The sequence below is a fragment of the Myxocyprinus asiaticus genome, chromosome 40, assembly GCF_019703515.2.
Source record: "Myxocyprinus asiaticus isolate MX2 ecotype Aquarium Trade chromosome 40, UBuf_Myxa_2, whole genome shotgun sequence".
Classification (NCBI taxonomy): domain Eukaryota; kingdom Metazoa; phylum Chordata; class Actinopteri; order Cypriniformes; family Catostomidae; genus Myxocyprinus; species Myxocyprinus asiaticus.
Window position 1 is genome coordinate 6,732,661 of NC_059383.1, and position 18,590 is coordinate 6,751,250.

The 18,590-nt window shown below is 42.7% G+C and overlaps 1 protein-coding gene across 1 annotated transcript in view; it reads left to right on the plus strand.

The window, feature by feature from the left end:
- The window catches only part of LOC127430655 (actin-binding LIM protein 3-like), a 153,136-nt gene that overhangs the window by 105,849 nt on the left and 28,697 nt on the right, over window positions 1–18,590 (plus strand). The window contains exons 8-12 of the mRNA XM_051680585.1: window positions 2,440–2,498; window positions 2,764–2,835; window positions 6,627–6,782; window positions 12,908–12,937; window positions 18,301–18,433. Coding sequence (XP_051536545.1) covers window positions 2,440–2,498; window positions 2,764–2,835; window positions 6,627–6,782; window positions 12,908–12,937; window positions 18,301–18,433 — 450 coding nt within the window. The remainder of the gene's footprint in view (window positions 1–2,439; window positions 2,499–2,763; window positions 2,836–6,626; window positions 6,783–12,907; window positions 12,938–18,300; window positions 18,434–18,590) is intronic.

An 18,590-nucleotide genomic window follows, 5' to 3' on the forward strand; every position in this document is an offset into this window, starting at 1 on the left:
TGTTTTATAGCAGAAGTTGTGCTTAAATGCTTAAATATCTTAAATATGTTCGCATTTGGCAGCAAAGTGAATTTACAGTGCAAATGAATTATTACTTGTACTGTTCGCACATCAGCATTTTACTGTAAATGCTAGAAATGTCCCGCCCCTGTCCTGAAATGGAGAATATGCCTGGTTGGAAAATATCCCATCATGGCTGAAACAAATGTTCTGATTGGTTGTTTAGCTGAATCAGACTGTCTATCTTTCCTGCGCCTTAAGGTTAGCACTCCCGTTACATGCACTTAAAGACAATCTCTTTACACTTTTTAAAGTAAAATAAAAAAAATTCACACAATTCACTCAAAGGTACTGCCACAGTAGTTTGAAAAGTCATGGGTCTAAAGCCAGCTTGTTGTTCTGTTTGGTGACCTTTGATACGTATCATTACTCATTCTAGGTGAGCATACGCAAAATCCTTGGATGTGCTAGAGACTACACTACTGCAATACACTAAACATTTTGCTTAAAAACTGTTTACTTATTTACATGAAGCGTCCAAAAGAGCAGACTCACTAAAAGGAATCGGAGTTCCCAACACTAAATATAATGGAATCATTTATTTTTACCTCCTAATTTCATTACAATGGTAACCAGTAATTTGGGACCTTTATCTTCAAATGGGTGTTTCTCAATCCTCTCTGTCAGGCCTTCAGCTGGTTCAAAACACTGCTGCTAGGCTTCTGACTGGTACCAGAAAAAGAGATAGTATCTCTCCAGTGCTGGCTTCTCTTCATTGTCTTCCTGTCCAACACAGGATCCAGTTTAAAATTTTAATATTTGTTTACAAGGGCTTGCATGGTCTGGCACATGAGTACACTTCTGAGTTAATGTCTCTGCATCATTCATTTAGACCTTTACAGTCATTAAATAGTTTACAGTTAACTGTTCACAGATCAAGATTAAAATTGAAGGGTGATCAAGTCTTTTCATTTGCAGCACCAAGGCTTTGGAATAAGTTGCCTTTACATATTAAGTCTGCTCCAACTCTTGATGATTTTAAATCACTTCTTAAAATGCACTGGTTTGTTTTAGCATTTGATACTTTGCAATTGTACATTTTACTTTTACTGTTTTGTGTATTGTTTTTATCTCCTTTTGTGAATGTTGTTCTGGTATTCTTGTAATACATACCTTATTTTTTTAACTAGTTTAATTGTACAGCAATTTGGCCAACAGTTTTTGTTTTTAAATGTGCTATATGCAGCCCCAATTCCGAAAAAGTTGGGACAGTATGAAAAATGCTAATAAAAATAAAAATGAGTGATCTGTAAATTATATTCACCCTTTGCTATATTGAAAGCACGACAACTACACATATATGATGTTTTACCTTGTGAATTTCTTTGTTTTGTTTTTTATGTACAGTAAATCAGATGATTGCAACACGCTCCAAAAAAGCTGAGACAGGGGCCATTTAAGAATTTAAAATAACAAGGCAATGTGAAACAGGAGATGTTAAACAGATGAGGCAATCGTGTAGTAGGATATAAGGAGCCTCCAAAAACAGCCTAGTCCTTCAAGAGCAAGGATCATTTGAGACTTTTCAATTCGTCAACTGATGCTTCAGCAAATAATCCAGCACTTTGAGAACAATGTTCCCCAAAGACAACTTGGAAGGATTTTGGCATTTCACCCTCTACAGTGCGCAATATAGTTAAAAGATTCAAGTAATCTGGTCAAATCTCGGTGCGTAAAGGGCAAGATGAATACTACTTCTGAATGCGTGTGATATCTGATCACTCAGACGTCACTGTCTTAAAAACATCATTCATCTGTAATGGATATCATGAACATAGGCTTGGGATAACTTTAGTAAACCTTTGTTAGTCAACACCACTCGCCGCTGCATCCACAGATGCTAGTTAAGACTTTACTATGCAAAGGAGAAGCCCTACATCAACACTGTCCAGAAGCGCTGCCGACTTCTCTGGGCTCGGTCTCATCTGAGATGGAAAGTAGAACAGTGGAACTGTGTTTTCTGGTCTGATGAGTCCACATTTCAAATAGTTTTTGAAAAACAAAGCCGTCGTGTTCTCGGGCCAAAGAGGAAAAGGGCCATCCATGCTGTTATCAGCATCAGGTAAAAAAAGCTACACTGGTGTGAAAATAGCTGAACTAATGTCAAGCTACTAAAAATATAGTTAAGTTGGTAGTGTCGCTACTTTTAGTTAACTGCTCCCCAACACTAGTTCTGTTAAATTGCTCTGTTGTGTGATTCTGTTGCATTTCTTTGAATTGCAATTCAGTAAATTTTTCTTCCTGTCTTTACTATTCAAATTCCATTTCAGCATCCTGTGTTGTATTGCCAATTCAGTTCAAATTCAATCTCACGAACTGAAAGTGAGGTAATTCTTAAATTTTCTGAATTTTGGTCAATGTTGCTTTGTTGTCTTCCAGGTTCAGAGGTCTGGCACCCCATGTGTAAGCAGGCAGCAAAAATGGAGCGCAAACTCAGGGTATATGTTCAGACTTGCATCAAAACACCACTCTTTTGGACTGACGGACATGTAACATTAGAAACATTTCATAACAGTTTCCAACCGATTATTTTTAATTATCCCTGATCATTTCAGTCTGATCATAATAGTTTTAGCCACATTCAGTGCAGTTCAAATTGGGACATGTTTGCCTCCGCAGAGCATGAATTGTCTATTCGTTGATCTGTGTATGTGTGTATATGTGTGTGTGTGTGTGTGTGTGTGTGTGTGTGTTCTCCTGCAGCTCAGACGTACCTCAGAAGCCTCCATCTCTCCATCTGGTTCCAGTATCAGCTCTCCCAGTAGAGTGATCTGTGTGAGTACTGCTGTCACTCAGTCATTTGGACACTTTAAACTGTCCAGAATTGCTTATAAATCTTTGAAATGGGTAAGGAGAATATAAAGTTCCTCTTTCTGGGAGTTCAAGTTTTGAATAGTGCAGGTGACTTTTAAAACGAGTTTTTGAAGCGAACTATGTACAGTACTTCCGTTTTACATTCTGGCAATTTAGTAAAAAATTTTAATTTATTATTATATTTTTTAATTATTATTATTATATTATCAACATAACTATTTGAGTGAAAAGTTTAATTTAAAAATTAAATCTGCTCTACAGAACTTTTGGGCTCTCTATCGACAGCAGTGGTTGAAACCTAAAATTGTAAGTTACTTGCGAAGTAACAGTGATTTGTTTCTTACGCCAGTTGTGTTTCGGCACCGCTCTTCTGTGCAGATTAGTATAATGGTTTGAGATTACCTGTATTTACCATATCAGAGATGTATCTCTGAGATATTCATCTGTAGAGCCAGAGTCATGATGTGTTATTTTCACATTGATAGTTTGTTATTCGATTACATTTTATTACTTGCTTTGATAAAGATAAATAACACTCTTATTTTCATATTTTAATAGGATTATTCAAGTGTTTTATCCACCACACATTAATGATGTGGCTGATATGAGTTCAATGGAAGACCTTTAATGGTTTTTATGTTACAATTTACAGCCTTAATGAATTAAACTAAACTGTTATATAGTATGAACACAATAAAACTGTTACTAAAAACACAAGTGGATTCAGTAATGATCGGTATGAAATATACTTTATTAAACATGAAAATAATATGCAGAAATATGCAATATAACAAGTACACTGCAAAAATCCTTTTTGTATTTATGTCTTATTTTCCAGTAAAAAATATCCATACCTTCTTAAAACAAGATACATTTACTTGAGAAGTAAATTGCCAAAAGGTATTTTGTCTTGTTTTCAAAGAAATCTAACAAAATTTAGTAATATTTTTGCCTATAACAAGAAACAACTATTTGCCAATCAGGTAGGGGAAAAAAACAAAAACAGACAAAACTGATGCTATTGGACATGCAAATGGAGGCACAAAACATAAATACTCAGTAAGAAAAATATTTTTGGTAGTTTACTCTAATAAGCCGTTTTCTTATTTCTTTGGCAGTGGACTTGTAATGGAGACATGGTTACATGCTAAACAGATTAACATATATATTAATAAAAAAAAATGTTGCTACGAATCAAAATCAGTTCATATTTATACATTCGCTCTCACACACACACTTAGTGAACTTCGAAACTATAGCAATGTTATACAACACCAATAGGAATAATGGTGAACATGACTAACCAGGGGTGCTCACGCTTCAATGGCATGAGATATAATTTTTGGTGATGCTATTATAGAAAGATCTACATGCACAATTTCAATAAACATTATAGGCAGTGTTGTCACAATACCAAAATGTCTATAGTCGGTACCAATACCAAACTGAATTTATTTTACGATTCTCTATACCAAAACTAATACTGACTAATTTGTTAATTAAGTAAACATTGTTTCAAGATCTCAAGTAAGTATTCAAATAAAGGAAATAATCAGTAATAAAATAAAAACAAAGAAACAAATTAAGTTTCTAACAACAGTATCAATTATTTAAGTAAACATTCAGAAATACTTCTTAAAGCTGCTAAAGTTATCCAACCAATAGCAATGAGTGGTATTCTTGTTATTGTTGTTTGATTAATATTAACGAAGTGTCTATTAGTTTGCATTCACACTGCAAGTTCTAATGCACAGATCCGATATTTTGATACAAATCCACTTTTTTGTCATGGTGTTTACGTTTACTTCATACATAACTGACTGTGTTTCTATTAATACCTGCCAAGATTGGCATTTTTAAGTGTATTTGACCTTCATGCAGGAGCGTATCCACATTAAGGCCAAAGTATACTTCGACTGTCCGTGTTGCTGATTGAAATGTGTCCAGTATGCGTTATGCAAATTTCATCATCAACACAGTCTATGCGAATTGTCCACGTGCCACCCAGTTTTTCTCGACACACGGACAGTCCTTCCCTGCGTCTGAAACTGCATACTGTCACAGAATGTACTATATTTGATGAAAAACGCACTTCTCGGCCGGTAAAACAGTACGCTCTTTAGGTGTGCGAGAGGCAGTATGAAGAGAATTCGGACATACTAACATCCGGGAACATACGCATGGTCCTGTGACCAGAATATATGACGTGACAACAACAACTGTGAAAATCCACTCAAGTTCATTTAAATAAGTGCCATTTCATTACAATGAGCAACGTTCTTTGTGTATTCAGCACTTTCTGTTAAAAACAACCTTCCGCCCTGCGGTTCTCCACCATTTGTTTTAAATCCAGCGTTTGAATGTGACATTTCCTTGGCACGATGCATTGTGGGAGAGGAAAGTGTTCAACCAATCCACACTTTGGATTCCCGCTGGAAGTAGTAGGTCATCCGGGCATTTCTCGCTTACTGTCTTATGAATACTATGGATTCGTACATACTACTCCACTGGCATACTGTTTTTGGCCTACTATATAGTAGGGAAGTATGGACATTCGGATGCAGGGCTTGTCTTTGCACATGTACTAAAACAGTAATCACAAAGCAGTCGTAGTGTGCATGCAGTGAGTATCTTTTGAAAGGTTTAGCACTCAACCATGTGCAAGATGACCCGGAATGCAGAAAAATTACGTATACCCGAGCCTTTATCATGAGCGCACATAAGCACGCACACACAAAAAAAGCTGGATCACAGTCAGAGAGAGGAGAGTTTTCGAAACGTAGGACAGTGAGGGAAATTTCATTTATATTCATGAAAAAGCCGATACCTGATTGGTCGGAGAAACTATAAACCAACCCTAGCCGTAAACCTTATGCTAACCTATCAAGTAGAGCTTTCCTCATAAATATAAATGAGTCTTCCCCTGCCATCCTAGGTTTTGGAAACACCCCGTTTCTGAAAGATTATTGTAGATTTAGGCATCTTTAAATTTCCATCAGATTGGTAGTGGATCAGGACAAACTAACTGTCATTATTATTGCATCTGATCTAATAAGACCAATGTCCCCTGCAGCTGGTAGTTGGTAGATTTTAAATTTTCGCAAATGGCTGTTTTTGATTTCCAAGTTCAATCACTGTGATGGATATGTCATCACCATGTTAGATCTAATGGGACAAACGGGACCCTGTCTCCACCACTAAAGTGCATAAGCAACTATTTGTGAAAGGATATGCAAAAAACAATAATGTAATACTTCTAAAATTATATATTTGCATTTGTTTTGACTGCAGTAAGTAACATGTTCAATGGAAACCCACTGTTATCAAGTTTAAATATTTATATGATGATATTGAAGTCAAATGTTATTTACTGTACTTGTAGACCAATACTTAATTTAAGCAGTAGATGCATATTTTATGTCTGATGGTAGTTTTCATTTTATATGCCACATTTTCCAGTCTTTTGAAGTGTGATAAACATGTGAAGCAGGGAAATCTAACCTTTCTTACAAATGAATTAAGATGGGCAATGTCATAAATTTGCATATATTTGACCAAGAAATAGGGCAAAGGAATTGCAATGTGTCAGTCATTTAAAGCTGAGTGAGTATGTTTGTTTTGAGCTTTAGGTGTGAAGGTGTGTGTGTGCAGTCTGCAGCAGCACTAAAACTCTATCCCCGCAAGTTCTGTCTCTCTCTCTCTCTGTGTATCACCTCTCTTCTGTTGCGTGCTGTTCTGTGTCCTCTCCACAGGCTAAACTGCAGAATGATATCCTCCATTATAAGGTTCTGGCCGTGCTGCCAAAGATTAAGTCTATATATGAAGCGCAGCAGCCCAATCTTATACCCTATGAGCCCAATCACACATACTCGTCATATGACGGGCTAGAGCACTACAGCTATGGCAAGGTACGGAGATGCAACTGCAACATGGTGCCTCCAAGTGCGTGTCCAATAGCATCAGTTTTGTCTGTTAATTTTCCTCCATTTAAAAAAAAAATTTACAGAACACGTGTGCGTCTTGAATTTCTGTTTCGTAAAGTTGACTTAAGGCATCATGAAACAACATTAAACAATGCATGAAATTTTATAATGTGATGGTTTTCAGAGTGAAACTAATTATTCAGGAAGAAATAATGTAGTGCAGAACTTGAATTGTATCTATTGTGATTTGACTGGTTAATATTGGATTGGTTTTATCAATATTTTTATTGGATTAGTTTTATCAATATTTTTTTCTACAGCCATTTCCATACAGAAATCTCTTTTATGGCCATATATGAACATATATATAAAACTAGATAGTAAAGTTTGAAGACAAACTTTATGTTGGCTTGACAAAGCCTTGTCTGAAAGTTTAAAATAGTTGGAAGAGTTGGAAGTTTGAAGGTCTTACAGTCAGACAGACAGAAGGAACATCATACAGATAGACAGCCAGCTGCAAGAAGTCCTATGCAACCCTACCCCTTGCTTGTTTTTCTTAATGGCAAATTAGTTGCTAGGGTAACCACATTTGGTTGCTAGGCAGTTACCAAGGTGATAATGAAAAGGCTCCTTGCTACCCTGAGTCAAATTAATGAAACCAGAAATCTCTACAATGTTCTGGTGCAGAGATATGTGATTTGTTACATGGTTGCTAGGGTAACCCCATCTGGTTGCTGAGCAGTTACCAGGATGACACTTTTCAAGCCTCCTTTCCATCCTGAGTGAAATAAGTCAACCTGGAAGTCTCTACAATGTTCTGGTGTAGAGATATGTAATTTGTTACTTGGTTGCTAGGGTAAACCCATATGGTTGCTAGGCAACTACCAGGGTGATACTTAGCATGGCTATTTGCCATCCTGAGTGAAATAAGTCAACCTGGAAGTCTCTACGATGTTCTGGTGCAGAGATATGTGATTTGTTACTTGGTTGCTAGGGTAACCCCATCTGGTTGCTAAGCAGTTGCCAGGGTGATACTTATCAAGCCTCCTTTCCATCCTGAGTGAAATAAGTCAACCCGGAAGTCTCTACGATGTTCTGGTGCAGAGATATGTGATTTGTTACTTGGTTGCTAGGGTAACCCCATCTGGTTGCTGAGCAGTTACCAGGATGATACTTATCAAGGCTCCTTGCCATCCTGAGTGAAATAAGTCAACCCGGAATTCTCTACGATGTTCTGGTGCAGAGATATGTGATTTGTTACTTGGTTGCTAGGGTAACCCCATATGGTTGCTAAGCAGTTACCAGGGTGATACTTATCAAGGCTCCTTGCCATCCTGAGTGAAATAAGTCAACCCGGAAGTCTCTATGATGTTCTGGTGCAGAGATATGTGATTTGTTACTTGGTTGCTAGGGTAACCCCAGCTGGTTGCTATGCTGTTACCGGATTGATACTTATCAAGCCTATTTTCCACCCTGAGTGAAATAAGTCAACCCAGAAGTCTCTACGATGTTCTGGGTCAGAGATATGTGATTTGTTACTTGGTTGCTAGGGTAAGCCCATGTGGTTGCTAGGCAGTTGCCAGTGTGATACCAAGAAGGCTGCTTGCTGTTCTGAGTCATACAAGCCAGCAATAAAGTCTCTACAACATTCTGATCCTGAGATACCCATATAAGCGCAACCCATTTTAAATGGAAGTCAGTAGGGTTTGGTTGCTAGGGTGCTCTAAATGGTTGCTAGGACGTGGCTAAGTAGTTTCCATGAAGATACTTGAAGACTGATTGCTCACCCAATTCAAACAAACCAACTCTCATGTCTGTAGGACATTCTGATCTGAAGATATCACACGCAGCCTTTTTGAATGGAAGTCAAAGGGGTTTGGTTGCTAGGGTGCTCTAAATAGTTGCTAGGGCGTAGCTAAGTAGTTTCCATGATGATACTTGAAGACTGATTGCTCACCCAATTCAAACAAGCCAATTCTCATGTCTGTAGGACATTCTGATCTGAAGATATCACACGCAGCCTTTTTGAATGGAAGTCAAAGGGGTTTGGTTGCTAGGGTGCTCTAAATAGTTGCTAGGGCGTAGCTAAGTAGTTTCCATGATGATACTTGAAGACTGATTGCTCACCCAATTCAAACAAGCCAATTCTCATGTCTGTAGGACATTCTAATCTGAAGATATCCATCTAAGCCATCTTGAATGGCAGTCAATGGGTTTTGGTTGCTAGGGTGCACTAAATGGTTGCTAGGTTGTATGCAGTTGCTAGGGTGTTAAAGTGATGGAGTGAAAGAAAGAATAAAAAGAGTGGAGTGATAGAACGATAGAAAAGAGAGTGATAGATAGAAAGTCTGAGTGGTAGAGTGACAGTAAATAGATTGAATCCTCTAAAGGAGTTATTACAGGGAAAGGTTTTCACACCTTGAATGGGAGTCAGTTTAAAATCAGTCCTGTTCAGAAGTCTGATACGGGAATAACGGAAGTCCGATCAGTTAGAAAAGAGAGAGCAACCTGAGTCAGACCAGTCTGAAAGTCTGTGGCGAGTTTGGTGTTTGTAGCTTGAAAGCTCTAGGAGGAGATACTCTTTAAATTTTGGCTCATAAGAAGAAGAAGAAGAAGAAGCATAGTAGATCAGTATGTTGGCTTTGTCAAGCCAACATAATTATACACTGGTGGCCAAAAGTTTGGAATAATGTACAGATTTTGCTCTTATGGAAAGAAATTAGTACTATTATTCACCAAAGTGTCATTCAACTGATCACAATGTATAGTCAGGACATTAATAACGTGAAAAATTACTATTACAATTTGAAAGAAATATTCAGAACTTCTTAAACTACTTCAAAGTGTTCTCATCAAAAAATCCTCCATGTGGAGCAATGACAGCTTTGCAGACCCTTGGCATTCTAGCTGTCAGTTTGTCTAGATACTCAGGTGACATTTCACCCAACGCTTCATGTAGCACTTGCCATAGATGTGGTTGTCTTATTGGGCACTTCTCACGCACCTTACAGTCTAGCTGATCCCACAAAAGCTCAATGTGGTTAAGATCCATAACACTCTTTTCCAATTATCTGTTGTCCAATGTCTGTGTTTCTTTGCCCACTCTAACCTTTTCTTTTTGTTTTTCTGTTTCAAAAGTGACTTTTTCTTTGCAATTCTTCCCATAAGGCCTGAACCCCTGAGTCTTCTCTTTACTGTTGTACATGAAATGTCCTGATTACTTTCGTAACCTCCATTCCCTGATGGAGGGAACGAGACGTTGTGTCGATGTAGTGACACTAGGGGTCACTCTTGGGAACCCAAACACCTCTGCTTTTTTTAAAAAAGGCCAATGAGAATTGGCGAATGAAATTTGCATGCCACTCCCCTGGACATACGGGTATAAAAGGAGCTGGTATGCAACCACTCATTCAGGTTTTGTGCTGAGGAGCCGAGACCAGGTCCCGGCCATTTCAGCGGGTAATTCAGCATTGTGGCAAGAGGGACACAATGTCTCGTTCCCTCCATCAGGGAACGGAGGTTACGAAAGTAACCAGGACTTTCCCTATCTGTCACTCACTCGAAGTTGTGTCGATGTAGTGAGACTAGAGGTCCCTATACAAAACGCCACAACTAGCTGAACTGTGTTACGTGAACTGGCGGTGTGTGACGGGCAGACCACTGTGTGCCTCGTAGCCAGCGCACAAGGCCATCACGTAACCTCCCCCAACGCTCTTATGAGCGTCAAAGGTCCATCAGGAACAATTCGACTGCCCAACTATAGGGACAGTCTAGCCCAGCCGAGGCCTCTTTCCCTCTCTTTCTCCCCAAAAAGAGTGGAATTTGTTAACTGACTGGAAGCCATAAGTGTCTGCGTTGGGGGGTGTCCCTCCCAAGGGGAAGACACCGCGGAGACCACATCCCACCCAAAAAGAGGGGGGGGGTATTTAGAGTGGAATACGTCACATGGTCTTACCGAGTCTTGTCGGAAGTATGTCATGTGGAGAGGTCCCACGGTAGGTTCTATCCGAAGGGGGAGGAGTTTCTACAGAGCATGGCGACCAGGGGCAGAGGGGCCTCTGCCCAAGGAAGATGCAGTTTGCCGACAGGGAAACAATTTTGCGGAAGATATCACATGGGGTCGCCATCAGGGAACCAGCACATGTGGAGCACCTACCCCAGTACAGGGGTTCATTAGTGCATGTACTGGGCCGGTCAGCGAGGTTCTCCGCAAACTCAACTGCCAGATGGCTAAGGATGAATGTCATCCAGGGATCACAGTCTGTGAACACGACTAGGAGTCAAGAGCGCACATCTTCACCTCAAGGGAGGGGAAAGGCGCTATGCGCAAGTGGTACACCCAGCCAGTTGTCCTGGAACTTACCTGCTCGTGCCTGCCAATACACGGGACGAGACCGGCTCAATCTGGAGATTGTAGAACCTCACAAAGGTGTTGGGTGTTGCCCAGCCCGCTGCTCTGCAGATGTCTGCCAAAGAGGCGCCACTGGCCAGGCCCCAGGAGGCCGCCACACTCCTGGTGGAGTGGGCTCGTAACCCTGCAGGGGATGGCCCATTCTGACCCTGATAGGCCATCGCGATGGCGTCAATGACCCAGTGGGTGTGTAAAGCTCTCACCGGACACAGCAACGCCAAGGTTGGGTCTGCCTCCTCCAGGGGCACATAGCCCGGTCGGGGTCTCAGGATCATGTGAGAGTAACCTGGACTGAACTCCAGGCACGATTCGCTGACAGAGAACGCCTGCAGGTCCCCTACCCTTTTGATGGAAGTGAGGAGGACAGTCTTCAAAGAGAGTGCCTTAAGCTCAGCTGACTCCAATGGCTCAAAGGGAGCTCCCTGTAGACCCCGAAGGACTACAGAGAGGTCCCACGAGGGGACGAGGCGCAGTCTGGAGGGATTCAACCTCCTAGCGCCTCTCAGGAACCTGATGATCAAGTCGTGCTTCCCCAAGTACTTACCATCTACTGCATCGTGATGAGCCGAAATAGCGGCTACATACACCTTCAGGGTGGAGGGGGACAGCCGCCCCTCCAGCCTCTCCTGCAGGAAGGAAAGCACCGATCAGGGTCTGTGCAAGTAGGCTCACTGGGTGAAATGTTTATTTGCGTAGTCCAGGGGGCCAGCTGTGTGCCAGCGCATCTGTACCGAGGGGTGCCTCGGTCAGGGCGTACCAAAGCGGGCAGTGGGAGGATTCCCGGGAAGCAAACAGGTCTACCTGTGCTCAACCGAATCGATTCTAAATCAGCTGGACCACCTGAGGATGGAGTCTCCACTCTCCCCTGAGGGTAACCTGATGTGACAGTGTGTCCACTGCGGTGTTGAGGTCGCCCGGGATGTGAGTGTCTCGTAGCGACTTGAGGCGCTGCTGACGGCGGGCAAGTTGTGACATGCAACGGGAGCGTAGACCGCCTTGATGGTTGATGTACGCTACCGTCGCTGTGTTGTCCATCCAGACCAACTCGTGCTTGCCCTGGATCAACGGCCGAAACCTCCGCAGGGCGAGTAGTATTGCCAACAACTCTAGGCAGTTGATGTGCCAACGCAGCCGTGGGCCAGTCTAGGAGCCAGCGGCCCCAGGAGCCTCTTAAAAAGTTACAGTGGAACCGCTGTCCTCCATCTGAACACCTTCAGACAGTTCAGCACCGACTGTGCATGCTCGTTCATGAGGCGCGCTGTCATCGAGACTGAGTCCAACTCCAAACCGAGAAAAGAAATTCTCTGAACCGGGGAGAGCTTGCTCTTTTCCCAGTTGACCCAAAGCCCCAGTCGGCTGTGGTGCCGGAGCACGAGGTACCTGTGTGCGCACAGCAACTCTCGAGTGTGATCTAGGATTAGCCAGTCGTTGAGATAGTTGAGGATGCGGATGCCCACTTCCCTTAGTGGGGCAAAGGCTGCCTCTGCGACCTTCGTGAAGACGCGAGGGGACAATGACAGGCCAAAGGGGAGGACCTTGTACTGATACGCTTGGCCTTCGAAGGCAAACCGCAGGAAGGATCTGTGCCGAGGTAAGACAGAGACTTGGAAGTTCGCGTCCTTCAGGTCTACTACCGCAACCAATCTTGATGCCAGACGCTCGCTAGAATGTGTTTTTGCGTCAGCATCTTGAACGGGAGTCTGTGCAAAGCCCAGTTCAGTACTCGCAGGTCCAGCATTGGTCGCAACCCATCGCCTTTCTTCGGTATGATGAAGTAAGGGCTGTAGAACCCTTTCTTCATCTCGGCTGGAAGGACAGGCTCTATCGCACCCTTGCGCAGAAGGGTAGTGATCTCCGCACACAAGGTAGCGGCATTCTCGCCATTCACCAAGGTGAAGCGGACGTCGCTGAACCTGGGCGGGTTCCTGGCAAACTGAATCGTGTAGCCGAGTCGGACAGTCCGGGTCAGCCATCGCGATGGGTTGGAAAGCGAGAGCCACACACGCAAACACCGGGCGAGGGGGACCATGGGAATGATCACATCGGACGTACCAGCGGGTGGGGCCTTGCAGCGGGGCAGAGCTCGAGGTACCACATCGAGGGGATTCGAGCCCCATGGCCGTGCTGAGTCCAGGGATATCGAAGCACTTACCTGACTCCTGCCGCCCACCATAAGATTGGCCGAGGAGGGGGGAGGAGGAGTCTCGTCCCCGTAGTCCACGGACCCAATCCCATGTGGGCATGTTTGTGCCACAGCTGTGCGCACAGGGGTGGGGGGACTGTTGCTGGAGCACCATACCTGCAAAGATGGGACGGTGGACAGTGGTCTTGACGATAGACATGTGAGCCAGGGAACAAGAAAACCGGTCTTTTGTTGAATTTTTGGGCCTCTTGGACATGCGGTGAAATTAAATGAAAATGAAACAAAAGATTCTACTCCCGGCCCTACACCGGGGGATGGAGTGGTCTGCACACCAGCTCCAGAGAAGCGGGTCTCCTTGCCCCTGGGTCGCCCATCTCAGGGGCGCTTCAAAGCCTTCCTCGGGTTCTTAACAGCTGGCCGTGAGATGGGTGGCATTTGTTTCCTGCGTTGGGCTCCACGTTGGGGCCGGCCCACGGGGGCGGGCTGCGGTGGAGCCGGTGTTGTTGTTGCAGGAGGACGCCCTTGGCGACGAGCAGACTGAGTGCGGGGTCTTGAGCCGCGCCGGGGCAGGATGTGTTGTATGGCCTCCATCGGCTGCTTCACCACTGAGAACTGCTGGGCAAAGTCCTCGACGGTGTCACTGAATAGGCCAACCTGGGAGATGGGGGCATCAAGGAACAGTGCCTTGTCAGCCTTTCTTACAAATGCAAGCCGCGACCACAACGTTGCCATGGTCATGTTCTCGCAATCAGGACAAGACCCATCCACGAATGATGTCTCCGCGTGGGCAGCGCCCAGACACGTAAGACAGCGATCGTGGCCGTCAGAAGCAGAGAGATAACGACCGCAACCAGGACTAACACACAAACGGAAAGTCATCTTTAAAAAGACGTTCCGTGTGTGCCGCTCTTTTAGAAAGAAAATATTCTCTTTTAGAATATACTCTTATAGTTGTTCTGCCGAAGCGCCAGGGGCATTCTCTGCACTCCACGGGTGCAGAGGGGAAGAAGCCGCTGAAATGTGTCATAGAATCCAGCATATGAAGTGAATGAACTTTGCGGATGAATTCAGCTTCAATGAATAGAACCGCTCGGCTCCTAAGATAAAATCTGAATGAGTGGTTGCATACCAGCTCCTTTTATACCCGTATGTCCGGGGGAGTGGCATGCAAATTCCACTCGCCAATTCTCATTGGCCTTTTTTCAAAAAAGCAGAGGTGTTTTGGGCTCCCAAGAGTGACCCCTAGTGCCACTACATCAACACAGTGAGTGACAGATAAGTAACTGGTGTTGAGTGGGTAGAATTCAATGAAGCTGTCAGCTGAGGACATGTGAGGCCTCTATTTCTCAAACTAGAGACTCTGATGTACTTATCCTCTTGTTTAGTTGTACATCTGGTCTTCCACATCTCTTTCTGTCCTTGTTAGAGCCAGTTGTCCTTTGTCTTTAAAGGCTGTAGTGTACACCTTTGTATGAAATCTTCAGTTTTTTGGCAATTTCAAGCATTGTATAGACTTCATTTCTCAAATCAATGATTGACTGATGAGTTTCTAGAGAAAGCTGTTTCTTTTTTGCCATTTTTGACCTAATATTGACCTTAAGACATGCCAGTCTATTGCATACTGTGGCAACTCAAAAACAAACACAAAGACAATGTTAAGCTTAATTTAATGAACCGAATAGCTTTCAGCAGCGTTTGATATAATGGCAAGTGATTTTCTAGTACCAAATTAGCAATTTAGCATGATTACTCAAGGATAAGGTGTTGGAGTGATGGCTGCTGGAAATGGGGCCTGTCTAGATTTGATCAAAAATGACTTTTTTCAAATAGTGATAGTGCTGTTTTTTACATCGGTAATGTCCTGACTATACTTTGTGATCAGTTGAATGCCACTTTGGTGAATTAAAGTACCAATTTTCTTCCAAAACAGCAAAATCTGTAAATTTTTCCAAACTTTTGGCCACCAGTGTAGTTCATTTATTTAAGCATATATGTACTTTACATATTTAAATTCCACTTGTATTTGAAAAAAAAATAAATAAATAATATATATATATATATATATATATATATATATATATATATATATATATATATGAAAAAACATAATATTTTAAAATATAAGTTGCATGTATGTACAAGTATGTGACTTTTTTTGTATCATATGAACATATATTTAAAAAATGTGTTTAAAGGAATATTCCAGGTTCAATACAAGTTAAGCTCAATCGACAGCATTTGTGGTATAATGTTGATTACCACAAAAATGTATTTAGACTCATCCCGCCTTTTCTTTAAAAACAAAAAAAAAGCAAATAAAAATTAATTTTTGTGGTAATCAACATTATGCCACAAATGCTGTTGATTGAGTTGAACTACAAGCTGAGCACAAGCAGTTTTGGCTTTGGTGCCGCTATGCTTCAAGTTCATGGTGACGTGACACCCGCTGTCGCCTTTTGCTCAAGAACACTTACAGAAGCAGAATGCAGGTATGCCCAAATCGAAAAGGAGTGCCTGGCAGGAGTGTGGGCATGTGAGCGGTCTGCTCGCTATCTACAAGGCTTGGATTACTTTTGCCTGCAGACGGACCACAAACCATTGATCCCGCTAATTAACTGTTATGACATTGACCGGGCCCCTTTAAGGTGTCAGCGTTTGCTGATGCGTCTTATGCACTTCAATGTGAGAGAGCATGTCCCGGGGAAATGCTTAGTGGTGGCGGACATGCTTTCCAGGAATCCTCTGAAAGAGCATGACCACTCAGAGATGGAGGATGAGGTCAAGGCATATGTGGAGGCAGTTGTCACAAACAAAGATGTGTCACAGTTCAAGCTAGATGCCATTTCGGAGGCTACACAGAGAGATGCTGTCCTCCAGGCAGTGATTGGACACCTCAATATGGGTTGGCCAAAAACCATACCATTCCACCTGAGCAGCTACCATGCCGTTAGAGCTTCCTTGTCATATGTCGGTGGGTTGCTATTGTATGAAAACAGAATTGTGGTCCCTGAGTCACTGCATGAGGAGGTTTTAAGCAGAATACACGAAGGGCATCAGGGTCTTACCAAGTGCCATCAGAAAGCAAAAATGTAAGTTTGGTGGCCTGCAATAGGAAAAGACATCAACAGGAAATTCTCAATGTGCACTTTCTGCAGAGTTCACAAACCCACCAAAAGAAATTAACCTCTAATCACCACCCCTTTGCCTGCCGGTCCCTGGTACAAAGTTGCAGTGGATTTATGTGAGCTGAATGGTAAAACCTACCTGATAGTTGTGTATTACTACTCACGTGATATTGAAATCTCTCATCTGCAGACACCATCCAGCTACCAAGTCATCAGCAGACTAAAGAGCGTGTTCGTCAGATGGGGTATTCCCAGGGAATTTGTGTCTGACAATGGCGCACAGTTGGCCTCTGCTAAATTTTAGCAGTTCAGTCAAGATTATGACTTCCACCACACAACCTCAAGTCCGCACTTTCCCGAAGCCAATGGAGCCGCTGAGAGAGCAGTCCAAAGTGCAAAGTGGATTCTTTGCAAACATAACCCACACATGGTATTGATGTGCTATCGTGCAACACCCATTGCTGTGACCGGACTGAGCCCAGCCCAGCTAATGACAGTTTGACAAATCAGAACAACCTTACCAATGCTTGAGCGAAAACTCCTGCCTCAACACATTGACTACAAGGGAATTGGGCGAAAGATAAGCCTGCAAAGAAAGCCTACATGTTCTTCTTTGATAATAGATATTCTGCCTGGGTCCTACCTGAATTACATCCTGGTGAGGAAGTTCTCCTCAAGTTGGACAGTGTAAAAGCTTGGAAAACACCAGCAGTTGTGCTGACCAAGGCACCTGAACCCAGATCATACCTTGTGCAGACACAAAACAGATATGTCTTCCGCAGAAACTGTAAACATCTTCAAGCTGTGCCCATGCAACCTGCTACAACTGGGTGCAGAGAGCCTGAGGAAAATAAATGATCCACCCCGTGAGATTGAAACTGACCTCTCAAATCTCCCTGCAGTCGGTCCGACTGCACCCATCTCAGCCACTGCACCAACAATTACAACTTCCAGTGGTAGAGTTGTTAAAATGCCAAAACATTACTTGGACTGAGTTGTATGGTGCTAGTAAAACAGGGATTGATAAGAGTTCTAGTTGAGGTATTAAAAAAGGGGTTATGGCACTATTTGTAAAATTCTGTTTTGAGATATTATCCTGAAAGAGTAAGTTGAAAAAAAAAGAACCCTGTATTGTTCTTTATGTTCTAATGTATCAAAAGAAAATGGAATGGTTTTTTTTTCCTTAAGGAGGGGAGATGTGTGGGAACCTGTGTTCTGTTAACCAATCACAACCTAGTAATTGGTGGGCTAGACTCCACCCACAGGAACATTAGGGGAGTGTTTACGAACTGTGGTTAATGCTAGTTCATGTATGTGAGTAGTACATGCATTGTGTTTAATAAATGTGCAGTTAATGCCAACGTGTTGTGTCCTCTTGTGACAATACTCTATGCAAGTACGTGAACACAGATGCTTCTAGCTATGCAAGCTCGATTTCATGCATCGTTGCGTTTCAAACTGCGTCAGACTGCAATTCATTACACAACGCGAGTAGGCGTTGCATTCTCAACATTACCACAAGGGCTGCTAAAGCAGATATTAGTGTAAACTGTCTGCTTCTATGGTGAGTTTTCTCTTTCAAGTCAACTGTCATGGCACAGCAATAGTTTGAAGAGAATATTGCTGAGCAAGTAAGTTAAAGTCGATATATTTAAAGCCACTTACTTGAATAATAACATATCCAGTCGTAACAGTTGTGTCAGGTGATGTTGTTTTATTGTGTGGCAGCGAGTGTGCTGGTTCTGATGCTGTTAATTATTTTATCGTAGTGTTTGAGGTGAATGTTGGAGCTCATGTTTGACTGCTGTCTTGTTTGTGCTGTAGGATATCTATGACAGTGTAGATCTCAGGCACCGTGGCTCATCTAGCCCGGGCTACATCATCAACTCTCCCACCTACAGCCAGCAGGGCATGTCTCCTACTGTCCCCCGCTCCCCTCAGCTGTACTACAGTTCCGGTGAGTACACACACGCACAGACACACACACACACATTGACAGCATAACCGGGCTCCAGTGCTGCAGTGCGAGGTTGGACTGTTTACCTCTAAAAAGAAGAAACAAAATAGAGATGCTCTAGTGGTCAAAGGCACTCAGAGTAGGGTTTACATTTTTA